The sequence below is a fragment of the Rattus rattus genome, chromosome 4, assembly GCF_011064425.1.
Source record: "Rattus rattus isolate New Zealand chromosome 4, Rrattus_CSIRO_v1, whole genome shotgun sequence".
NCBI classification, from domain to species: Eukaryota; Metazoa; Chordata; class Mammalia; order Rodentia; family Muridae; genus Rattus; species Rattus rattus.
Window position 1 is genome coordinate 179,983,755 of NC_046157.1, and position 21,835 is coordinate 180,005,589.

The 21,835-nt window shown below is 40.3% G+C and overlaps 1 protein-coding gene across 11 annotated transcripts in view; it reads left to right on the forward strand.

Annotated features, from left to right (window-relative positions):
- Window positions 1-21,835, forward strand: part of Dlgap1 (DLG associated protein 1) — a 705,387-nt gene that overhangs the window by 396,992 nt on the left and 286,560 nt on the right. For 2 of the 11 annotated variants that reach the window (XM_032901740.1, XM_032901745.1), the window contains exon 1: window positions 3,695-4,151. The exons of 5 other annotated variants lie outside the window; for them this stretch is intronic. In XM_032901740.1, coding sequence (XP_032757631.1) covers window positions 4,071-4,151 — 81 coding nt within the window. In that variant the 5' untranslated portion in view covers window positions 3,695-4,070. 4 more of the 11 variants (XM_032901741.1, XM_032901743.1, XM_032901739.1 and 1 more) reach the window with 3 other exon arrangements.

Genomic DNA, 21,835 nt, shown 5'->3' on the forward strand with positions numbered 1-21,835 from the left:
GTTTCTCTTTCTTTCCTGCTGTCCCTATCTTTCGGTGGAAGTTTTTACAAGACCATAAAAAGCATAGCATAGTCATCTCCATTCTCTCCTTCAGAAAAAAAATGCAACTCAAAACTCTTTGAGTGAGAAGGTGGTCATTTTCCCCTCATTAAACCCTTTCTGGTAAATGCAGCTTCGTTGGGAATGCCTATTCTGAGCTGTGAGAATAGTCTAGGCTGGACAAGGACAGGGACAGGACCCAAGTCCAAAGTTTAGAAGATGCTACCATGTTATAAATGCATGTTGGTGTCTATCATCAGAGGTAGGACTGCCTAGTTTTCTGCATGATTGTTCTGTGTATCAATAGATCGTCAAGGAAAGCTGGAGATATTTCTCAGTGGTTAAGAGCACTGGCTGTTCTTTCAGAGGACCCAGGTCCAGTTCCCAGCACCCACATAGTGGTCCGCAACCATTTGTAACTTCAGTTCTAGGGGATCTAACACCCTCTTCTGACCTCTGCAGGCACCAAGCAAGCCCATGACACACATACATGCATGCAGGCAAAGAACTACTAATAACTTTCAAGCTAAAAAGGTTCATCAGACCCACTTGGAATAGAAAAGAAGCAAACTGAAATAAAAGCTTCGTGGGTTAGGCTGTTAGCATGTGGCACGGATAGTACTAGAGCCCTCGTCTCTTCACAAAATGACCATTCTGGGGGTTGTAAGTTAAGGATTTAGAAATGACTTAAGCATATACATTTTAACCAGTGTTGAGAGTACCTCGATAAAAAAAGAAAATAATTGTTTTGAAGAAAGGATGAGAAAGGAGAGAGATGTCTTAGGAACTGGCATGTTTTCTATGAAAAGGCTCTGTCAGGAAGACTTTAAAACCAGTGAATTCCACCGGAGTAGGCAAAGTGAGAATTAGACTTAAGGTTGCTCTCCAGGGCTCCAACACCAGCCGTCATTCGCAATATGTTGCTCAGCTGTACTTGTACAAAAGTTCATGTTCTCCATCCTGAAATGTATTTTTCTTTCTTTTTTTTTAATGCCTTTTAAACTCAAAACCTCAAAAACTGGTAAAGGGTGCAAAGGCAGACAAAGGAGAAAGAAAATGGGTGTGACCCGCAAAGTCACTACGTACTGGATGCTGTGGTGAATGAGATCTGTCCTCACAGCTGTTCCGAGAGCTGGGTTAATAAGACCAAAGGAGGAACTGAAGCTTGAAAACACTCAGGCATTTTGACCTATGACTTGGAGGTCGTAGGGCTGAAATTTGGGTTTATCCCGCACTTCATGCAGAAACTAAGTAAAGAGTGTAGTTTTAAACATTTCGGTAACTTCAGAATGAAATCTTTAATACCAAATGCAGGACTTAATACAGGAATGGCAGTGGCTCTCACACTGTCATGGCTTGAAGCCTCTACTTTCGAATTACTTACCTTCCTTGGGCTTTTTTTTTTAATAAAATATTTAAGAAAGCTCTAAGAAAAACTGAAGCGAATCATCCACTCAATATCTGTCACCTGGTTAGGCACACGGTGGACAATAGATCTCTCAATTCCCTCTGCCCCGCTCCCCTCTTGCTACCTAGAACAATGGTACCTTTATTTGTCACCATAATTATTGTTGTTGTTGTTGTTGTTGTTGTTGAAACTGTTAAAAAGTTAATATTTTCTTTCATAGCTTGGGCAAGAATTAATCCTGGTCCTCGTTGGTTTATCCTTTCAAATATGCACTGAAATCTGCATTGCAACTCATTCAATAAATGTTGACATTTATTGAGTTCCCATTCCGTAGAAGGCCTTCAGCCTTTCATTATGAAAACACAATGACGATTCTGCGTATGGGGGGCGGGGGGCAACCATGTCGGTCCGCATTCACCATGGAGAGCCACAACGTCTTCCTGCCCCCTGTGCTGAGGCTGGCATGCTCTTGCACAGAAAGGGAGGGCAATACTGAATAATCGTGATGAGAGAGAGAGAGTAGGAGAAGCCTCCTGAGCCCCGGGTTCCAACAATTCTCTTGCTTCTGGAAAAAAAGAGAAAGAATCTGATGTCCTGGTGATATTCTTCTCAGAAAATAGGACTATCCACCTCCCATCAGCTCTTGTGGGACAGTGTCGTGTATCAAGTCATTCCTTGAAGCAAATTGGAGAAACAAAAAGAGTTGTTTTGAGTATTACTGTAGGTGCTGGCTGATTTAAAATTGGATCCGCAGTCATCTTGAGCAGCACCATCACGAGGTTTAGTTAACACACAGAGCTCCAGGCTTTTAGTCCCTATCTGCCCCGACTGGTGACGTTGCTGGAGCCATCCTCTAAATTTTGAAGCCTCCTTCATCTACTGTAAAAGCAAGGCCCTTAGTTCTAGAAAGCTCTAATCTCTCTGCACTTTTTTTTTAATTTGTAAATTGAGTATCTCAGTGTGCACATTAGAGCAATCTCCGAGCCTTGGAAGGCCCGTGACTCTTGATTCATAAATGCCTGCTGAAAGCAGATGCTTCTCAAATGCCACTTCATTAGTTCTTTGAAGTTTTAAAAGCATTTCACAAGGAAAGAAAATGGGCTTAGGGAACTATGTTGAATAACTTGGCCAAGGACACACAGCAAGATGGTAAGTCAAAACGAATTCTTTTCCCTTTAAAGTCTGAATTCTTTCCATTCACCAGGCTCAATCCCTACCCTCTCCACATACAGAGAGACCTACATCACATGTCCTTTATGTGTTAGACAACATCTAGATCTCCTTTAACAATCAAAACAACTTTAAAAATATTACATTTGCTTTAAATATTTTCACAACTTTTTCTCGCCCAAAAATGGAGCTCCATTCTGATATTCATGTTCACCCATCATTGATATTTTCATCTATTTGCCTGACAGATTCCTATTGCATTCATCCTCTGCTTCCCTCCCACCGTTACCTCTTCCCAGGAGTCCTCCTTTGCTTTACCTTAATAGACAAAGCTCACAGAGACACAAAGAAAGCAGAGTAGGCAGGGCAGCCAGCGGCTGGCCCCAGGTCTGCCCGTGTCTGTAATATGTTTGAGGTGTAGAGGCTAATGGGTGGTTCATTTTATTATCCATCTTCCTCTGCATCCAACTCATGTGCGTTTAACCTGTAACAGGATCATACCAGTAAAAGAATGAAACTATGAAATTAGCATGCCAACAGAAAGGAAAGCAAAAATCCCTAACTTGATTCCAAACTGAATTAGTAACCAGTGAGTCACTGAAGAATATTAATTAATACATATTCACCAAATAATAGGATTTAAATATTAAAATACACCTTCTGTCTTTGGAGAGTTTCACACAGACTGAAGTGAAGACGGCTTCTTGTCATGACTGTAAGAGTTGAGGGGTCTGCGTGTGTCTAGCCTGTGACTGACAAGGACTGGCTTATAATCACGGTGCACTGAAATCAATATACTCAATGGGTGGTATGTGCTCATTCGCAAGCTGTTTTAGCTAATTTTGAAAAAAAAATAAAAAAGCTCCCCATTTCCCCAATATTGTTATTTTTAAATGTCAAAGAATCAGATGTCTGCTGTTGAGAACTGTTGTACCGATGCCAGTGACTGCCTGTATCTGGGCTTGGAGCAGGAGCATGGATTTGAAGACATTAAAACTGTTTAATTCTCAGTTGAGATGTGGTTGGCTTTTGTACATTTGGAATAGAGCATTTATGGCACACCTCAGGGTAAGTGCTAATAGTTAAATAAACAGAATAGGCTGGGGGAGGGTTGTTTTCTTTTTTCTTTCTTTTTTTTTTTTCTTAAGTAGGATTCTTGGTCGTGTTTATGCCTCTTTATATAAATGTTCTGTGCTGAGTGAGTGGCATATTAAGCCATTCAGAAGAGAAAGATTTTAGATTTCCAACTGTTCACCTAAGAAGAAGGAAAAAAAAAATCCCTTCGAATCTTGTATTTAGCATTCATCCTTCATCCAGCGGCAGGAACAGGAAAGGGGAAGGGAGACCTCTCCCTCTCCGTGGAAGTAGAGAGACACACAGAGGGAGCGAGAGAGCGAGCGCAGACAGGACCGAGGAAGCCAGAGCTCTCAGAGATGAAGCTGTAGGCAACAAAATGATCGACCTTTTTAAGGCTGAGTGGGTTTCTTCAGTTTGCGTGCAAGTTTCACGGAATGGAAGGACTGACCAGGTTTGGGTATAAACAACTCTTTTGTTACTTTGTATCTGATGGATGTGATTAGCTGGTTTGGAAGGGGATTTTGCAAAGAGAGCAGAGGACAGTTTGGTTGTTCTGTTATTTTCTTTCCTTTCTACAAACAATGCCTAGTGCCTCGGGGAGAGCTAACAAACTAATGTATGTTTAAGAGGTATGAAACAGGTGGGGACATCAGGTGCCTACAAGTCATTCTGCACGGGGGCTTTCTGAAATCCTGCTTCCTGTGGTCTTGGAGTATGTGATAAGGGGGGCTAGAGGATGTTAAATGGCTGGTGATTGGAATGCAATGGGTCATTTTTCGGACCAAGAATCCTCAGCACTTACTGTTCCTTTTCAGAATTTAAATTTCTGGATGATGGGATTTTTGTTGTTGTTGGGGCTGTTGCTGCTGCTGCTGTTGTTGTTGTGGAATGGTTTTTGGTTTTGTCTCCCCTGTTGTTCGCATGATAGCCCACAAAGATCCCCATAGAAACCTTCCTAGCAAACGTGAGTTTGCAATTTTATTTTAAAATACAGGTACACTTATTTTTCAAATCTGTCTCAAGACTGTTCCCGTATTTGCCCAATAGGAGTTTTCTTTTTTGTGGCTAAGTTTTTCTCTTCTTTTCTTTTGTTCCTCTTGTCTCAAAACAATTTAAATTATACCGATTCAGTTTTAACTATTTTATATCAGTTTTATAAAACTGCCATTCTGCTTATGATGTGAGTAGTTGATTTGCTGGCTGCCTTGTCTAAAAACCTCGTCGATCACATTAGTAATTTTCTTTATTTTTAATTTGTATTGCTAAGGAACTTGAGAATATTTTATCTGCAGCTTATAAAATCCCCTCCCTATTTTCCTCTGATCTCAGAAGAGATTCCTCTTCACAAAGACACAAAGGCGAGGTTACTCTGGTCAGGTGCTGACCTGTAACTTGGGGGTCATGCCCACCTGCAGAACCCTAGGAATTCTGCTGCTCTCTGCCCTGTGGTCTGATTCTCTGTACTTCTCAAAGTTACCTCCATTCTATTAATAGAGAGAGAAGAACAATTGGCAAAATACACTAGGAAATCAAGAGATAAGAAAGCCTCAGCAGTGGGAGAGGGACACCACAAGATAACAGGAAAGCCCTCTTAAAGGAAATTTCATTATTCTTGGTCAACAGCTTGATGGTCTGCTATCACTGTTAGCAGGCAGTAAAAGCACCTGGCCGTCATAGCCAGAGGGTTCTGAAATTATTTGCTAAAATCCAGCCTTGGATCACTCAGCAGCCATAGACTTGGTTTCTCCTTTTCTGCTCTCCCTGGAGATCCGCTTAGTTGATGACAGTTAAAAATGACAACTCAGGGCTCACTCTGTCTTTTGGAAAAAGACTCATCTTTAAACTCTACTGCATTTGAGATTGTGGCATACGGGACTTGACAGGGTGACGTACGACTGGCAGAATATGTCAGTTTCTTGTTCCAGGTGTGTGTGTGTATACAAACATGTGTTTGTGCATGTGTGTGAGTATGTGTGAGTGTGTGTACATATGTGCAAATGTGTATGTTCATATGTATGAGTGTGAGTGAGTGGGTTTGTGCACATGTGTGTGCATGTGTGAGAGTGTGTGTGTGTGCATGTGTGAATGTGTATGTATGTGTGTGTTTGTTTGAATATGAATGGGTGTGTGTGTGTGTGTGTGTGTGTGTGTGTGTGTAAGCAGTCTGTGTAACATTGACATACTGACTTTGGTTTGGAATTAGGTTATATTTTTTCTCCATTTTGGAGTTCAGTGTCTTTTAGTGGATCATTGTGACTTAGAGTTCAGTGAAATCAACCTCTCAATTCATTAAGTTCAGTATCATTTATTTTTCTCATTCATTTCAGAAGAATATGTGTTGCTAGGATCCATGGCCACAGAGCGCAGGCAGGGTTGACTCATGTGGAGTTGCCATGTCTAAGGCACAGAAATCTCAAACTCCATATGTTTTAAAATCACAATACCACCTAACACACTTTACGTCATTAGCCGTGGAAGTTTGGTGGAGAGGGGAAAACCTGCCCTTTTCAGGCATAACTAAGTTAATATTAATAATTTGCATTGAGTTATATGACATTGCCATAGGGCGTACTTATTCATCTGAAGAGTTAGTTAAACCCATACGTTTGTCTAGAGGGAAGAAGGCAGATGCAGTTATAGCTCTGTCTATAGGACCCACTGACCTATTTCTCAAGACCCCCACCCCCACCCCCACCAACAGACCATTACATGCCACATGAGTGGCATCATAATGCAGAGGACATTTTCCTTCTACACACACACACACACACACACACACACACACACACACACACACACAAATGTAAATCTTCATCTATGTTCTTAGACTAGAAGCACAGTGGGTAGGTGCTTTGGTTTCTGTCAATGAACGATTCCCAGTTGGAATGATTTCCAAGTTAGTTGATTCTCTAACACCTGAGCCCTCTCTGTCAGTAACTAAAAGATGATGACATAGGAATTATTTGGTTAATATTAACACAATCAACAGAGGTAAAGGAGAATATATATATGAAGGCATCATATATTCCTCATGTTTCTTTGGGCCAATGTCTTATTTCTAGCATTTTCATTCTTTGATGCTCTGATCGTACAAATGTAAGGAAATACAGAGTTTACCTTTAAAGCTGCTTTTCTTCATTTCTTAAAGTTTCATGCTATGACATACTTTGTGTCTGAGCCAAGGAGACTCCTATACTGAGTTTTCTAGATACACGATGTTTATTTCACGTATATTAGACCATGTTCCAGGTCTCTCAGAGTTTATAATCATTGCTCTCAGTGAATTGGAAAGCTAAGCCCATGCTTATGAAATGGAAAAACTACCTATGAAGGCTAGTAAGGCTCCACAGGTGTGTGAAGCTGCTTCCCCTCCGCCTGGGCACCTGGCCGCCCACACTTCTGCAGTAACACATGCACGCTTTTGAAGTCTTTGATCTCCGGTTTATGAAATCAGATCTATTTTAAGTGGACTGCTTTACAAATGCCTCAGAAGAATAGCCATGAGGTAAGGAACCTCACCTCTTCTTTTCATTGATCCAAGTTTTCAAAAAAAAAGTCATTACCTTAGTTTTTCAGTCTTATTTCAGATTATTAATATAGGTATGGCCTGACTGATATGACAACCAGGCCAGTGCTAGTCCTTTTAATTCAAAGACCTATTCAACAACCATGAAAGAAAATTTCTTCTGCCCCCTGCAGCCTTTGAAAACCCACAATTTATTATAAGCCTTCAGGATTGTCCAATACCCTGATTTAACTGTCTAGGACCTTAATGTCTTCCTTTTATTTCCTTCTAAATTGTCATTTTCTGAATAATAGAAACTCCTCCTTGTAAACCTCCTCATTCATAGTCTCCTCCAGACAATCAGGACACTGTAGCTTCCTGTTACTTTCCGTAGTGACCATCCTAGAAAAGAAACTTCTGAAAGTATTTAGTTCTACTTACTCTTTCTTTAAATGGTGAAAGGAAATAGCTTGACAAGAATTGTCATCTCAGAAGAGATGACATAAGTGGACTCTCTGCCTGTCAGCCTGGGCTCTCTCTTCCCCACTGCATCTCACATTCTCTTCCCCACTGCATCTCACATTCTGCAAAAGCCTGAAGGCTCTTTTTAAATCCCCGCTTATTCGTGTGTTCCACCTTCTTAGGAGGCCATGAGGTCCAAGAGGCAATGGAAGGATGATCTGAGGGTTACACGTGAAACATGTTTGTACTCTCAAAGGCTCCGAGGAGACACATGTACTTGTCAGCTAAATAATTATGTGCAATTTGTAACTCTGCGGCCACAAAGTACATACTGTATTTTCATGGTATTTACTATTTGTATGTGGTGCATGTGCCTGTGTGTGGATGCATGTTCACATGTGCTACATAGGTAGGTGGAGATCAGAGGCCAAGTTTCAGGAGTGTGGTCTCTCTTTCCTCTCTGGGTTCCAGAGGTTGAACTCAGATTCTCTGCTTGCACAGCAAGTGTCTCTCTCTGCTGAGCCATCTCGTTAGCCCCATGATAAGATTTTTAACTCTTCTTTGACGGTCCAGAAAAAAAGTGGCTCCTGTTACAGATCGATCCTTTCTGTGTTCTAATGGCTTCCCTGGGGGTAGATTATTGTTCAGAAGAAGACAAACAGAGCAGAGCAGATCTGCTTTTGGATATCTGACCTTTAGATCCAACACTTAGTGCTTTTAGAGCTCAGGGTCTGGAACCTGAAGACCCCATGCTTCTCCTGAGGATCCTCCACCTCTTAGCAGTCAGAATCTTTCGCCTCACTTCACCAGGACAACAACTGACATATTCTCTATAGGTTCAAAGGGCTATGCGATGTGACACATATATGGCATATGTAAATTACACTCACATGTAGGGTAATATACATTAGGACAAAGAGACAACAGCACAGAAGCTGAGACCTGTGCACTGCAAAACACTACCTGACGGGAGACAACATGGTGTCTACGTGGGCACAAGTGACTGCACCCATATCCCATGGATGCCTGTGTAGAAGCACTTTAATAGTCTTATATCATTCAGTGTCTCTCCATCGTAGCAGTGGAGAGATAGCTCCTGTACATTTGTGCACACGACAAGAGTGACATTGAAGGAGTCTGAAAAGTGAGAATTTCTGGCACCAACCCAAGAGATTCTGATGACGTACATCTAGTGACTATAGAATCTACCAAGACCCATGGTTCACCCAGTTCTCAGGAGCTGTAGGCTTATTGTCTCATGTATTTTCCTGTAGGGGGCAGTAGAGTATAACTGATCAAAAAGTGTTTTCCTATGTTGAGTCAAGCTTTGAAGCTGGCTTTCTGCATCACTGATCTCTCTCCACCTGATGCTATCATTTCTTAATCTGTATAATGGGCATGAAGATATGACTGCATTTGTTTTAGGTGCTAGGGAAGAAAGTTGAGCTCTAAATTTAGGAAATCAATTAAGACTACTGTGTGGAAGGTTTTCAAAGGATACATGTCTAGCTACTGACATGCTTTGTGACTTCTCTTTGTTTCGTATATTACGAGAGACCTCTTCTTTCTCTTCTAGTCTGCTCCGTCAAAACAGGGTTAGAAGACGTATGTCTGATTCCATGGATGAGGAACCCTCCTGCCCACCCCACCCCCCGTTTCTCCCTATTCCAGGTCCGATAAGGGTGGATCTTAATCACAGCACAGACGTTCCTTTATCAGCTACCAACTAAACGCATAAAGTTTGTGAGTGCTCTTAAGTGAGAGATTTGCAAAGAGCCAGTCCATGTGTCTTGGCCTCAGTGGAGCAGAGTTCCACACAGTTCAGCATTTGCTGGTAGAAAACAATGTTAGCTCTTCAAGTGTTTATTCGCATGAGCCTTGCTTTTTACCTTTAGAGCTTCAGTCTGCCAACCCCCACTACATTATTCCAGGTGGCCTTGCAAAGCAGTAGGATGAGTTTAATCAACAGCAGCAACTGTGGGATGTGTCTACAAGGTAACTCAGCCACCCGACCGTCGCGCCCTTTATGGTTTTAACTAGTTCTCTGAGGAGTGTCTCCCCCACGACAAGCAGACAGGTAGGAGCTTCATAATAGCTGAAGGGTGGTGGTAGCAGGTCCTATGCCTTGTCCTCTGTTGCTCCTGCACAAGGTCCTCGGCCAACCCCCCCCCCCAATCTCTGAAACCAGGTGCATCTTTCAAGTCTGCAGAATCCCGAAGAACACAAAGTCCCTCTCAGGTCGTCCTCCGCGAAGAACCATCGCCAGCCCAAGCTTTCCCGGCAGCCGCCGGCTGTCTCTTGGCAGAAAGTCCTAAGTCTTTCTACCATACTTGGTTCCCATGATCACCCAAACGGTGGTAGGAAAAATCCATGGGATGCACTCCGGACCTCATGGAATTGTTTCCTGCCTGTAAAAGCTCAAGCAGATGAACTCAGCCCTCTTGTTTGATGTCCTTATAGAAGCAAAGGCAAGCGAAGGTTCGAGGTCCTCTCATCTCAGCGGGACACTGTTAAGTCAAGGGGACCTGCATTCTATCCTTAGAAACCCACCTGCTTGCTACCTGTTCCGTGGGCATCATCTGGCTGGCAACCGTGCCACCCGTCAAGGATTAGGTGTAGAGAGAAGTATTTGCCTTTAAAATTCCTTTAAGGGTTCCGACTACAATACTTGAAGAATCCACGGGCTTTTCATGCTCCCCTCTCCTCTTTGCTCATTAAGTAGCAGAAGTTTAGTTGGCTTCTCTGGGTGTCAGAAAAAGTAACTGTCATTTGTTTGCAAATGAAACCCGAGCTTTCTGCAAAGGACTCCCCTGCAGAATCGTTCCCCCATAACACTCCTCCAGCCTTCCAGTTGATTTTAGATAGTTTCCTGTTCTCCCACCTCTTGGAAATATTCCATAGCACGCTGAGCAGACACTTTTAGTCGAAAAAAACCGCCTATAAATAGCTGATTTTCCCTTCGTACTGCCTTCTCTCTGAGGCATTCACAAAGGGGGTGAAACAAATCTGGGAGAAGCAAGAACTCGCTGTGAGGGATATGTGCTGAGGCTTACGAAAACTCAAATCCATGGGCCCAAAAATTGGCCTGGAGGTTGCTCTCCATATGTGACTTGTGCAATCACAGCAAAGGAAAAAGAAAAAAAAAACAGATTTTATTTTGTGCCAGGTGATCTCATGAACTAAATCAATAAAAAATGTCACCTATCAACTTTAATGCTTTGAACATATGTGCTTGGACTTTCATGCTACTTAAAATAATAATAATTCTAAAGCCAGCTGTTCCCTATTAGGTTGGATTTGGGGTCTGAATAACTGGTCCCTGTGGCTAATCCTGAGCAGGGAATGTGAAACTGTGATCTCGTGTCTCCTCCAATGACAGACCTTTGACTGGCTGGCCAGCCTGGTCTCGCTCCCTTGCCCCAGCATCACCAGGCTTATGGACATAGAACACAAAATACTTGGAAGGCTGGACCTGTGTTGGATGAGACCTTAATATCATCCTTCACTGATTCACTAAAAGCAAACCTGACCAATCAGTCCAGTATTTGGGATTAATCATGCCCCCTTCCGCCTCCGCTTCCGCCTCTGCCTCAATGCACACTCCTAAGCAGAAGAGTACATACAGAGCAATGTTTCCCTCTTCCTATTGCTTCAGCTTCTCCCTTGCTTCTCACTTTTTATTTCCTTTTATTTATGAGATATTTATTCATATCTCACTTTGCGAGATACAAGACTCACCCAAAGTCATCCATTTTGCAGACTGAGTTCTGGAAAGACTTCATCTTAGAGAGGGATGGAGCAATAGCAACTTCAATCTTCCTTGGTTCCTCCTGTGTGGTAACACTCTTTCCTTGGTCACATGAAAAGAATTATCCAATTACCATGGTGATCTGTATGCTCAGCAATGGCTGCCCTGAACCCTGCTCTTCCTCCACCTACAGATTCTGTGGAATTTGATTGTAAACATGAGTCTCGTGGCATAGGTCTTTTTTTTTAATGTTTATAACTGACTTACTCCAGTTGGTGCTGCTTTATGCAACATGGACGCCATCCACCAGAGCATGAGAATTCTAAAAGTGGCCACATCTCCTAAGAGAGTGACTCACCTTCCTCCAGCAGCTACCAACTGCCAGTGAGCTCCTCAGTAAGGGGTAGGGTCTGCAGGCCATCTGCCTCATCGCCACTCAAACTTCAGGGGTACAGACACCAGAACAGAGGTGCGAACAAACTATAGCCCACATGTCACACAGTTCTCCAACATTATAATCTGATGCTTTTAACTGAGTTCTCAGAATTGTCAACCAGCAGAACAATTTCCGAGCATTCTAGCACACGGGGAAGGAATTACAGGACTACTTAGTCATTCTCCATTCCTTCTCTCACTGGTGTGTGTGTGTGTGTGTGTGTGTGTGTGTGTGTGTGTGTGTGTGTGTGTGTGTGTGTGTGTGTTGTTGCTGCTGCTGCTGCAGATGAAAGGATTTTATTCTTTCTATGGCCATTGTTTGTCTACCATACACTTTCCTTTATTGGTTTACATGTCAGTGGACGTCTGGGATGTTGTGATTATTATTGTAAAGATCAGGATGTCTTTTTAACATACAGACTTGTATGTTGAAGCTTTGAATGGTTTAGTGGCCATGTGCATGTACTACTATGGCAGCCTCGACATTTAATACTTTAAAAGAAATCCCATCCTTTTTTATGATAAGATCCAAATTTACATCCCCACCAAATATATAGTCCTTTCTCTAACACCTGCTAACACTCATTTGTTGCTTTTTTGATGATTGTAAGTATCCTAGCAGGTGTGAAGTACAACCTCACCTTAGTCTGATAATTCCCCACGCTGAACATGTTTTTAGATACTTTTTGCTACTTTGTCTTGAGAATGTTTCTCTCTTGCTCACTTCCAAACTTGATTGTTCTGTCTCCTCCTGAGAGTTTCAGATCCCTGTAAATTCTGGAAACCAGCTGCTGGTCTGATTGATTCTTCGCCTACACTTGCTCCCATTTGGTAGGCTGTATAGGCACATTCTGTATGTTTTCTTTGCCATGCAGAAGGCCATGGTTTATCCAGATATCCTCACATTTCTCCGTTTGCCTTTATTGTCTGTGCTTCCAAGATTAAATAACGATTGTTGCCAAGGTCAAGTTAAAGTCACCTCCTTCCCCCAGTTTTGCTCAAGTCTTCATAGTTTTAGTCCATTCTGAGTTAATTTTAGAAAAGGGTCTACCCGTGAACATTCAGTTTCTCTAGACCATTTTTTAAGCTTCTTTCTTTGTCCCCATTCCTAGAACGTCTGTCAAAATAAGTTGTGTGCAAGTTCTTGGGACTTATTTCTGATTGCCCATTCTATGGTGGCTTTTCAGGTATTGCTGCATCACATGAATTGAGAACACATCATCACCCAGCCATAGAAAGATTAAAATGTCTTTTTAGTGTCTTCATTGACCCATCTGGTATTTGGGAGCATTTACTGAACCTCAATGTATGCATGCATTTTAAAGACAGGCATTGTGGTTCCTCCACCTTTGTTTTCTTTCGTTTCGTTTATCTCAATATTTCTTTGTGCATTTGGATTTTTCTGGTCCCATACAAACTTCAGAATTGCTGTATCCTATTTCTATGAAAAGTATTATTGGTGTTTTGATAGGAGTTGCAGCAAATCTGCAAGAGCATTAAACAATATTTATGTGTCTGGTGCTTTGAGCATCAAGTCTTTCTGTTTAGGTGTGTCTTTTTCAGTTTCTTTCATCAATGTTTTATAATTCAGAGAAGAGATATTTTACCTCAGCATAAATGTATTCCTATGTATTGCTTCAGCTATTGTAAGTGGACTGTTTTCTTAAATTCTTTCTTAAATGGTTTACTGGTTATGTGCCATACTAATTTATGGTTTTTAGTTTGGTTGGTTTACCCCCCTCACCCCCAAAACCTTACTGAATTCATTTGTTAGACCTAACAGTTTTTAGTGGGGTCTCTAAGATTTTGTATGCGATACTATGTCGGCTTCAAATAGGGGCAATTTAACTTATTTCCTTTCCAATTTGGATACCATATTTTCTTTCACATAGTGGCTCTGGCCCGGTATTGTCATCCTGTGGTGAATAAAAGTGGTAAAAATGAGCATCCCTGTCTTGTTCAGGTTTCAAGGAAGCACTTCCAGATCCTAGTGTCCAGTGTATTAGCCCTGCTTTATCATGGACATGCTCTGTTGTGATGGTGGTGGTGGTGGTGGTGTGCAGTCTTTTACAGAACTTGAGAAGGTCTTTTAATGAAAGGATGTTGACTTTTAACTGTTGGTTTGTTTTTTATGTTTGTTTTGTTTTGTTTTTCATCTATTGAAATGATAACATATTTTGTATCTAATTTTGCTAATGATAAGGGCATCACAGTCATGGATTTGCATTATTGAAGCATCCTTGCATGCCTGGAAAGAAACACAGTTTTTCATAATGAACAATCTTTTTAATGTGCTGTTGTTTTTCACGTGCTAGAATGCTAAGAAGATTTCTAACCATATTTCTTAATGGTCAATGATTTCTAATTTTATTTATTATGTTTGATTTGGGGACCTTATAAGCTGAGTTTGGAAATAACCCCATACTCTTCCATTGAAGTAATTTGAGAGGAAATAGCTGTTCTTACATTACATGTTGAATGTAATTCAACAATGGCACCATCAGGTTGTTATCTTTTAAGGCAATTACTTATGGAAGATTTTTATTAATAATCTACCTAACTTGTATTTGAACTACACATTTTTTAATTTTTTTATAATTCAAACTTGGTAGGTTATGTCTCCATACATTCATCAAATTCTCCTTAGATTATCTAAATCATTATAATAACTGTCTCAGTTACTTTTCCTGTTGCCATGACAAAATATCCTGATAAAAACAAAGGAGGAAACAGGACTATTTTGTTCCAGACAGTTCGAGGGTATAGTCCATCATGGTGAGAAAGCTATAATTGTTCATATTGCATCCATAGGTCAGTAGACTGTAAGAACACTCATGTTCTGCTGGCTTTCTCTTTTCTCCAGCCAGGGCACAGTGAGTCTTCCTATCTCAACTAACCCATGGGTAGAACATCCCTCAGAGGTCCATACAGAGGCTTGTCTCATTGGCGATCACAGATCCTGTCAAGTTTGCAATCAATAATTACTATCACCATACTCAACTCTCCTCCTTTATGCTTCCGGAGCATCTGCTATACTGTGTCTGCTTTTATTCAGTCTCTGAATTTATTGACTACTCTCTCTTCTTGTAGCTAAGCATTACCAGTCTTACCTGGTTGTTACTTTGGTTCATGCCTTGCATTATTTTCCTTGTCTGTATTTCATCTATTTCTGCTTTTATCTTTATCGTTTCCTTTCTTCTGTTCATTTTACTTGGGCTGTTTTACTTTTTTCCTACCGTATTACTTTCTTAAGGTCCAACATTCGGTTATTTATTTGAAGTTTTCCTTTTTATGAAGATGTATATTGCTTCAGTCTTACTTTCTCAAATGGTTTCTGACCCATATAGAAGGGGAAGGGGAGGGGCTGGGGGATGTTGACCCAGAAACCGGGAAAGGGAATAACAATTGAAATATAAATAAGAAATACCCAAGTTAATAAAGATGGAGGAAAAAATGGTTTCTGATACAACCTATCTTATGAGTGAGACACCATTGGGAAAGGAAGCATGTAATTGGAGGGTTGCTTACCATTTGGGAGAGTCAGTCCATGAACATCATGGCAGGGAGCATAATGGCAGGTAGGCAGGCAGGCACTGGAGTTGAGAGCTCACTTCCAGATCCTCAGGCAACAGGAAGAGAGCTTGAGCAAAACTGGATCTAGAATACTGGCGGCCGTTCTCATTCACAACAAGAATTTGGGAGTAGCATGCTTTGATTTTAATTGATTCATTGGTTAATTAGAAGCATGTTATTTAATTCTAAAGTTTCTAAGATTCCTCTTGTAACTGATTTCTAGGTTTTTGTGGTGGGAAGTTAACATGACTGCAGTCTCCTATATTTGTTGCAATCACCCCCCTACATTGTTGCAATTCCCTACGTTGTTGCAGTCCCTACATTGTTGCAATCCCCTACATTGTTGCAGTCCCTACACTGTTGCAATTCCCTACGTTGTTGCAATGCCTACATTGTTGCAATCCCCTACATTGTTGCAGTCCCTACACTGTTGCAATTCCCTAGTTGTTGCAATGCCTACATTGTTGCAATCCCCTACATAGTTGCAATGCCTACATTGTCCCAATCCCCTATGTTATTGCAATCCCCTACATTGTTGCAATCCCTACATTGTTGCAATCCCCTACATTGTTGCAGTTGCCCTACATTATTGCAATCCCCTACATTGTTGCAATACCCTACACTGTTGCAATGCCTACATTGTCACAATCCCTACATTGTTGCAATCTCCTACATTTGCTGCAATCCCCTATATTCCTTAAAGCCCAACAGCAACTCTCCTGGCAACTGTTGCATGTGGACCTAAGTATGCATTCTGTGACTGTTCGATGGACTGTTCCATAAGAGTACAGCTTAAATATAATGTTTCTTTGATGATTTTCTGTCTGGAAAACCATTGCAGAAGGAGTGATGAGATTCTCTGCTGCTCTTATATTACCCTCCCTTTATGTATCTATTACATATTTTTATTACATATTTGTGTATTTAAGAGCTCTGATGTTGAATGGATATATTATTTCACTACCTTCTATTAGCACAAGTAATTGCTTGCATTTGCAGAACGTGTTTGACTGATCCTCCCTTCCTCTCACTGTAGACCCTTTCTAATCACAATGTTTCCTACTAATCTCCACTCTCCCACCAAGAAACATCCACTAACAAAGCATACTAGTACTTGCCTTTAATCCCAGCACCTAGGAGGCAGAGGCAAGAAGATCTCTGTGAAATGGAGCCCAGCCTGAACTACAGAACGAGTTCCAGGGCAACTGAGACTACAGGGTGAAAACTCATCTCAAAAAAATTAACATATTATTTATATTATTAATATACCATATATCAATACTGGTATAATTAATATTATAATATACTATGTGTGTAATGATATTATATATTAGTATTATATTTAGTATTAATATTAATATGATTAATATAAAATAATATAATATATATGGCTCAGGAGTTGACCAAATGGGTAAAGCACTGCCCAGAATGTGAAGATCATGCTCAGATCCCCACAACCTGCATCAAAATCCAGGAGAACACACTGGCTCAGCTATAATCACAGCACACCAGAGGCAGATGCAGGATCTAGCCCAGAACAAGCTGACTTAGCCAGACTAATCAAACCAGTGAACTCCAGGATCATGAAAAACCCTGTCTCAATGTATAAAGTGATGATCAAAGAAAACACTTGATACCAACCTCAAGCTTCAACAGACATATATATTCATATGCACACATACTCAAACAATTCAGTCACATGTGCACACATATATTTATGGAGTTTTTGAAAGTATTTATTTGTTCCTTTCTTGTACTCCTCTTTCCCATACCCACATACATTTGCACAGGTGCACACACATAAAAATTTGAAGTTAGGATGTGCATAGAATAGTATAGTCTTTCAAAGTGACCTCACTTAATGTAATAATTTTCATATCCATCCATTTCCTTGCATGCTTCAGTATTTTGTTTTGCTTTATGGTTGAATAAAATCCCTTCATATATATGTGCTGCATTTTTATTATTCATTCATTTGCTGATAGGCATTAAGGATGATTCTGCTTACATGCTGCTGTGAATAGAATAAACATGGTTGTAGAATATAGTGGAATATAGACTGACTTGAGTATATATTCAGGAATGGTATGGCTGGGTCATCGGATCATTCTATTGTTAGTTTATTGCCAAACTTCCACATTTGTTTCCATAGCACTGTACTAGTTATACTCCCTCCAACAAAGGGTAAAATATTCCTCTTCTGACATATCTTCACATCCTCATTTGTTTGTATGTAGCCATTATGGTTGGAGTAAGATGAACTGTAGTAGTTGTAATTGTTTTAATTTGTATTTTTCTGATGGCTAAGGATGCTGAGTGGGGGGGTACTTGTTTTATGGGTGCACACATGTATGTCTATGTGTACAGAGGTTAGAGGTCAATGTAAGGCGTCCCTTTTCATTCATCCCTATGTTTGAGGCAGGGTTTCTGGGTTAGTTAGTTGTCTGGTTGCTATAACAACATACCTGACAAAGCCACTTGAGGAGGAAGGGTTTACTCTGACTCACAGTACAGAGGTACATGGTGGGGAGTCTCAGGGGCAGGAGATTGCAACACCAGGTCCCCTTGAGTTTACAGTCATGAAACAACTCTCTCCTTTATACCTGATCCAGGACCCCAACCCAAGGGACAGTGAGTGACCCTACAGTTAGAGCGGGTCTTCTTACTTTAGTTAGGATCATCTGGATAATTCCCCTAGACAGGCTTAGAGTATCGTCCTTTATGTGTCTTTCAGTCCCAGCATGTTGATTGTTAAATCAATGTTAACTGTCACAATTTCTCACTGCACATCCAACTCTTGATTTGGGTAAATTGTCCAACAAGTTTCTGAATCTGCCTGGCTCCTCCCCGGCAGCCTCAAACTTTGGAATTACAGATGCTCACTGCCAGGTATTTTCATAGGCACTGGGAACTGAACTCAGGTACCTGTGCTTATTCAGCCAGATAATGGGCCCAGCACCCCAGTGTTTCTAAAACGTTTATTAGCCACTTGCATGGCTTCTTTTGAGAACTACCTTTCTTGTTGGTTGGTTTGTTTTGACTGGTTTGGTTTTGTTTAATTTTTGGAGTTCTTCGGTATTAATGTCGTATCTGACATGCAACTGGGGAAGATTTTCTCCTGTTTTATAAACTGTGTGTTCTGGTTACCTTTGCTACACAAAGCTTTCTAATTGCATGAATTAATTCTTGGGGTTCTTCTCTGTGCTGTTAGAGATCTCTATAGAGATCTCTATAGAGAAAGTTCCTATCTCTGTCTATGCTGTCAAGCATTTTCTTCTAGAAGCTTCGGGTTTTTAATTCAAGTCTTAGATTGCCGTTGTTTGGTTTTTGAAACAGGATGAAGCTCATATACAGATGAGACTGGCCTTGAACTCAGAGACCCGCCTGCCTCTGCCGAAATGCTGTGTACCACTGGGCTCTACTTTTGTTTCATTTTGATTTGTTTTTGATAGGGTGAGAGATATGGATCTAGTTTCACAATTCTCAAGGTTAATTGGTTTCCTGTCCAATTTTGTCCCAGTACCTAGCTGTCTTTGGCACTATAGCACTGAAGGGTAACTTTAGGTCAGATATTACGGTACCTCCAACAATGCTCTTTCTGCTTAGTGTTGCTTTTGCTGCTTATAAATTTTATTATTTTTCCCAGTTGTTAATCATGTGGTTGGGATTTTAATGGAGACGGCACCTGCAGATTGCTTTTGTAAACAGTCATCTTTACAATATTAATTCTGTCAATCCAGCAACATGGAAGGTCATTAAGGTGTCCAGTGTCTTCTTCAATTTCTTTTTTGTTGCTTTAAATTGTCATTGTGGAGGTCTCACCCCTCCTTAGTCATGCTTATTCCTAGATGCTTTCTTCAAAGTTATTATAAATGTAATATTTTCCTGTTTTCTTTTTCAACAATTAAATTTTGCTCGTGGTATATAGGAAAACAACTGAGTTTTACATGTTGATTTCATATCCTACAGTTTTACTGGGTATGTTTATTAGTTGTAGAAATTTTTCTGGTGGGGTGTATGAAAAGGTTTAATTACAAAATTATGCTGTCTAGAAATAGGGGTAATTTGATGTCTTTCTTTTCTCCTTGTACTCTTTTCATATATTTCTTTTGTCTTATTACTCAGTCTAAGACATCATGTACTAGACTGAGTAAGAAAGGAGACAATAGGCACCCTTGTTGTGTTCCAGATTATAAAGAAAATTATCTCAGTTCCCTTTACTTAGAGTAACATTGGCTAATAGGTTTGTCTAATGTAGTCTTTATTCTGTTGAAATGTGTTCTGCCTATTCCTCATTTCTCCAGTAATTTATATTGAGAAGGTCATTTTGAATTCTGTCAAATAACCTTTGCATGTTCACTGAAATAATCATCCAGCTTTTGTCCTTAACTGCATTTATATAGTGTGTTACATCTATTGACTTATACATATTAAACCTGCTTTGCAACCCTGGGATTAAATCAATTTGGCGTAACATACGATCTTCTTAACGTGTTCTTAAATTCAGTTCACAGATATTTTGTTGAGAATTCTTCTATCTTCCCAAATTTTAGTTTCCCTTTGGTCTGTCTTTTTCTGGCTTGGGCATCAGCACAATTCTGGTTTCATAGAGTGAATTTGATACTGTTCCTTTCCTCCCTCATGAAACAATTTGAGAACTGTTTGTATTAAGTTGTCCTTAATCTGCATGATCCTTGCCTTCTCTGCAATCTCACTGACTATTGCAAATCCATTTAAATTGTTTATATCCTCTGAATTTAATTTGAGTAAAGCATATGAGCTTTATCCATCTTTATAGAAACGTTATCTATTTTTATAGGTTTTCTGGCTTTTTAAAAATATAGGCTTCCCAAATATCCCCTAATGGTCTGGATTTCATTGGAATCTGTTATAACAGCTCCATTTGTCTCTAATTTTATTAATTTGTGTCTTCTCTTTCTTCGTGCTAGTTTAGCTAAGGTTTTCTTACTCATTTTTCAACTCCCTTTGTTATGGACTCTTTGAGGTATCCTTTTGTATTTGCTCCATTATTTTCTGTCCTTGTCTTTGTTATTTCTCACTGTCTGTTTGCTTTTGTTGTCTTCCTGTTTTTCAATGACTGTGAAGTGCATCATTCTCCGATGTGAGTGCTTACAACAGCTGTAAGATTCCCTCTGACGACAGCCCTAGCTATATGCTGGTACATACTGTTATTGTTTTCTCTTAATCCTGTGGAGTTTCATTTTCCCTCCAATTGTTTCAGTCAGCCACTGTTCATGCAAATGTATACTGTTCAGTCTCCACGTACTTGAGTAGTTTCTCAGTTGGTTTTGATTTGTTTTGGCTGGGCTTTTGACTTCTGGTTTCTAGTTTTGTTCTACTGTGGTCTGATAAGATACAAGGATTACTTTAATATCGATGTGCTTGAGAAGGCTGCTTTTTGTCCTTTAACCATATCCTTCACACAGAGGGAGATCCTTATTGTCTCTTTTTATGTATTTGTTGATCTGGCCATATGCTAATGTGTTAACTTTGGAGAAGGTCCCTTTGCCACTGAGAAGAATGTTTGCTCCTTATCTGACAGGTAGAATATTCAGTAGATGTCTCTTGAATCCAGTTGATCTATGGTATAGTTTATCCCTGAAGTTTCTTTACAGATGTTTAGTTTGCTTACCTAAACATAAACATCAGTCCCAACTATCAGAATGTGAAGACCTATGTAACATTTTCTCCTTTCTATAAATTATAAACAGACTATGTCCCATGTACAAATCAGAATGGAAAATGAAGATACTAAAAGTTTAACATTTTTATAGCTCTTTTAACTACCCCCTAAGAAGAAAAGAACTAAATGGCCCCATATGAACAACAATGCCAAGGAGCTAGGGACTAAGACAGATTACATGGACTGAGATGTATAAAATAATTCCTAGTAAGATCATGTAAGGGGAAAAAGACTGAAAAACGATTGTTGGGGGAGGGCGGCAATGGGGGAGGATGGGGGAATACCCATAAAGAAAGGGGAGGGCTTGTTGGCCAAACAAAGGGAATAACACTTTCGAATGTAAAAAGAAATTAGTTTAAAATTAAAGTACAGGGTTTTAAATAATCATAAAAATTAGAATATAGAAAGACCTGAGCAAATAAAGTATACAAATTAAAATGGACAATAGCATAAAATAGAAGGTATTATGTATTATTCTATGCTCTTACACCATAGTTTCTTCTCATTGGGGTGATGCGGTTTTGCCTCCCCTTGGCCTAGCATTGGTATCTCTCTTCACTGTTTTTCAATCCAATCTCCATGCTTACCTTTAAACAACTCAGACTTTTCTGTCTGAATTCCTAAGTGTCGTTCCTATAAGCTGTACATTAGCAGTGACTGTGAGCGCTGATCAGCAGTGGTGCAGCTGAGGTGGTCATAGTCGTCATGACAGTG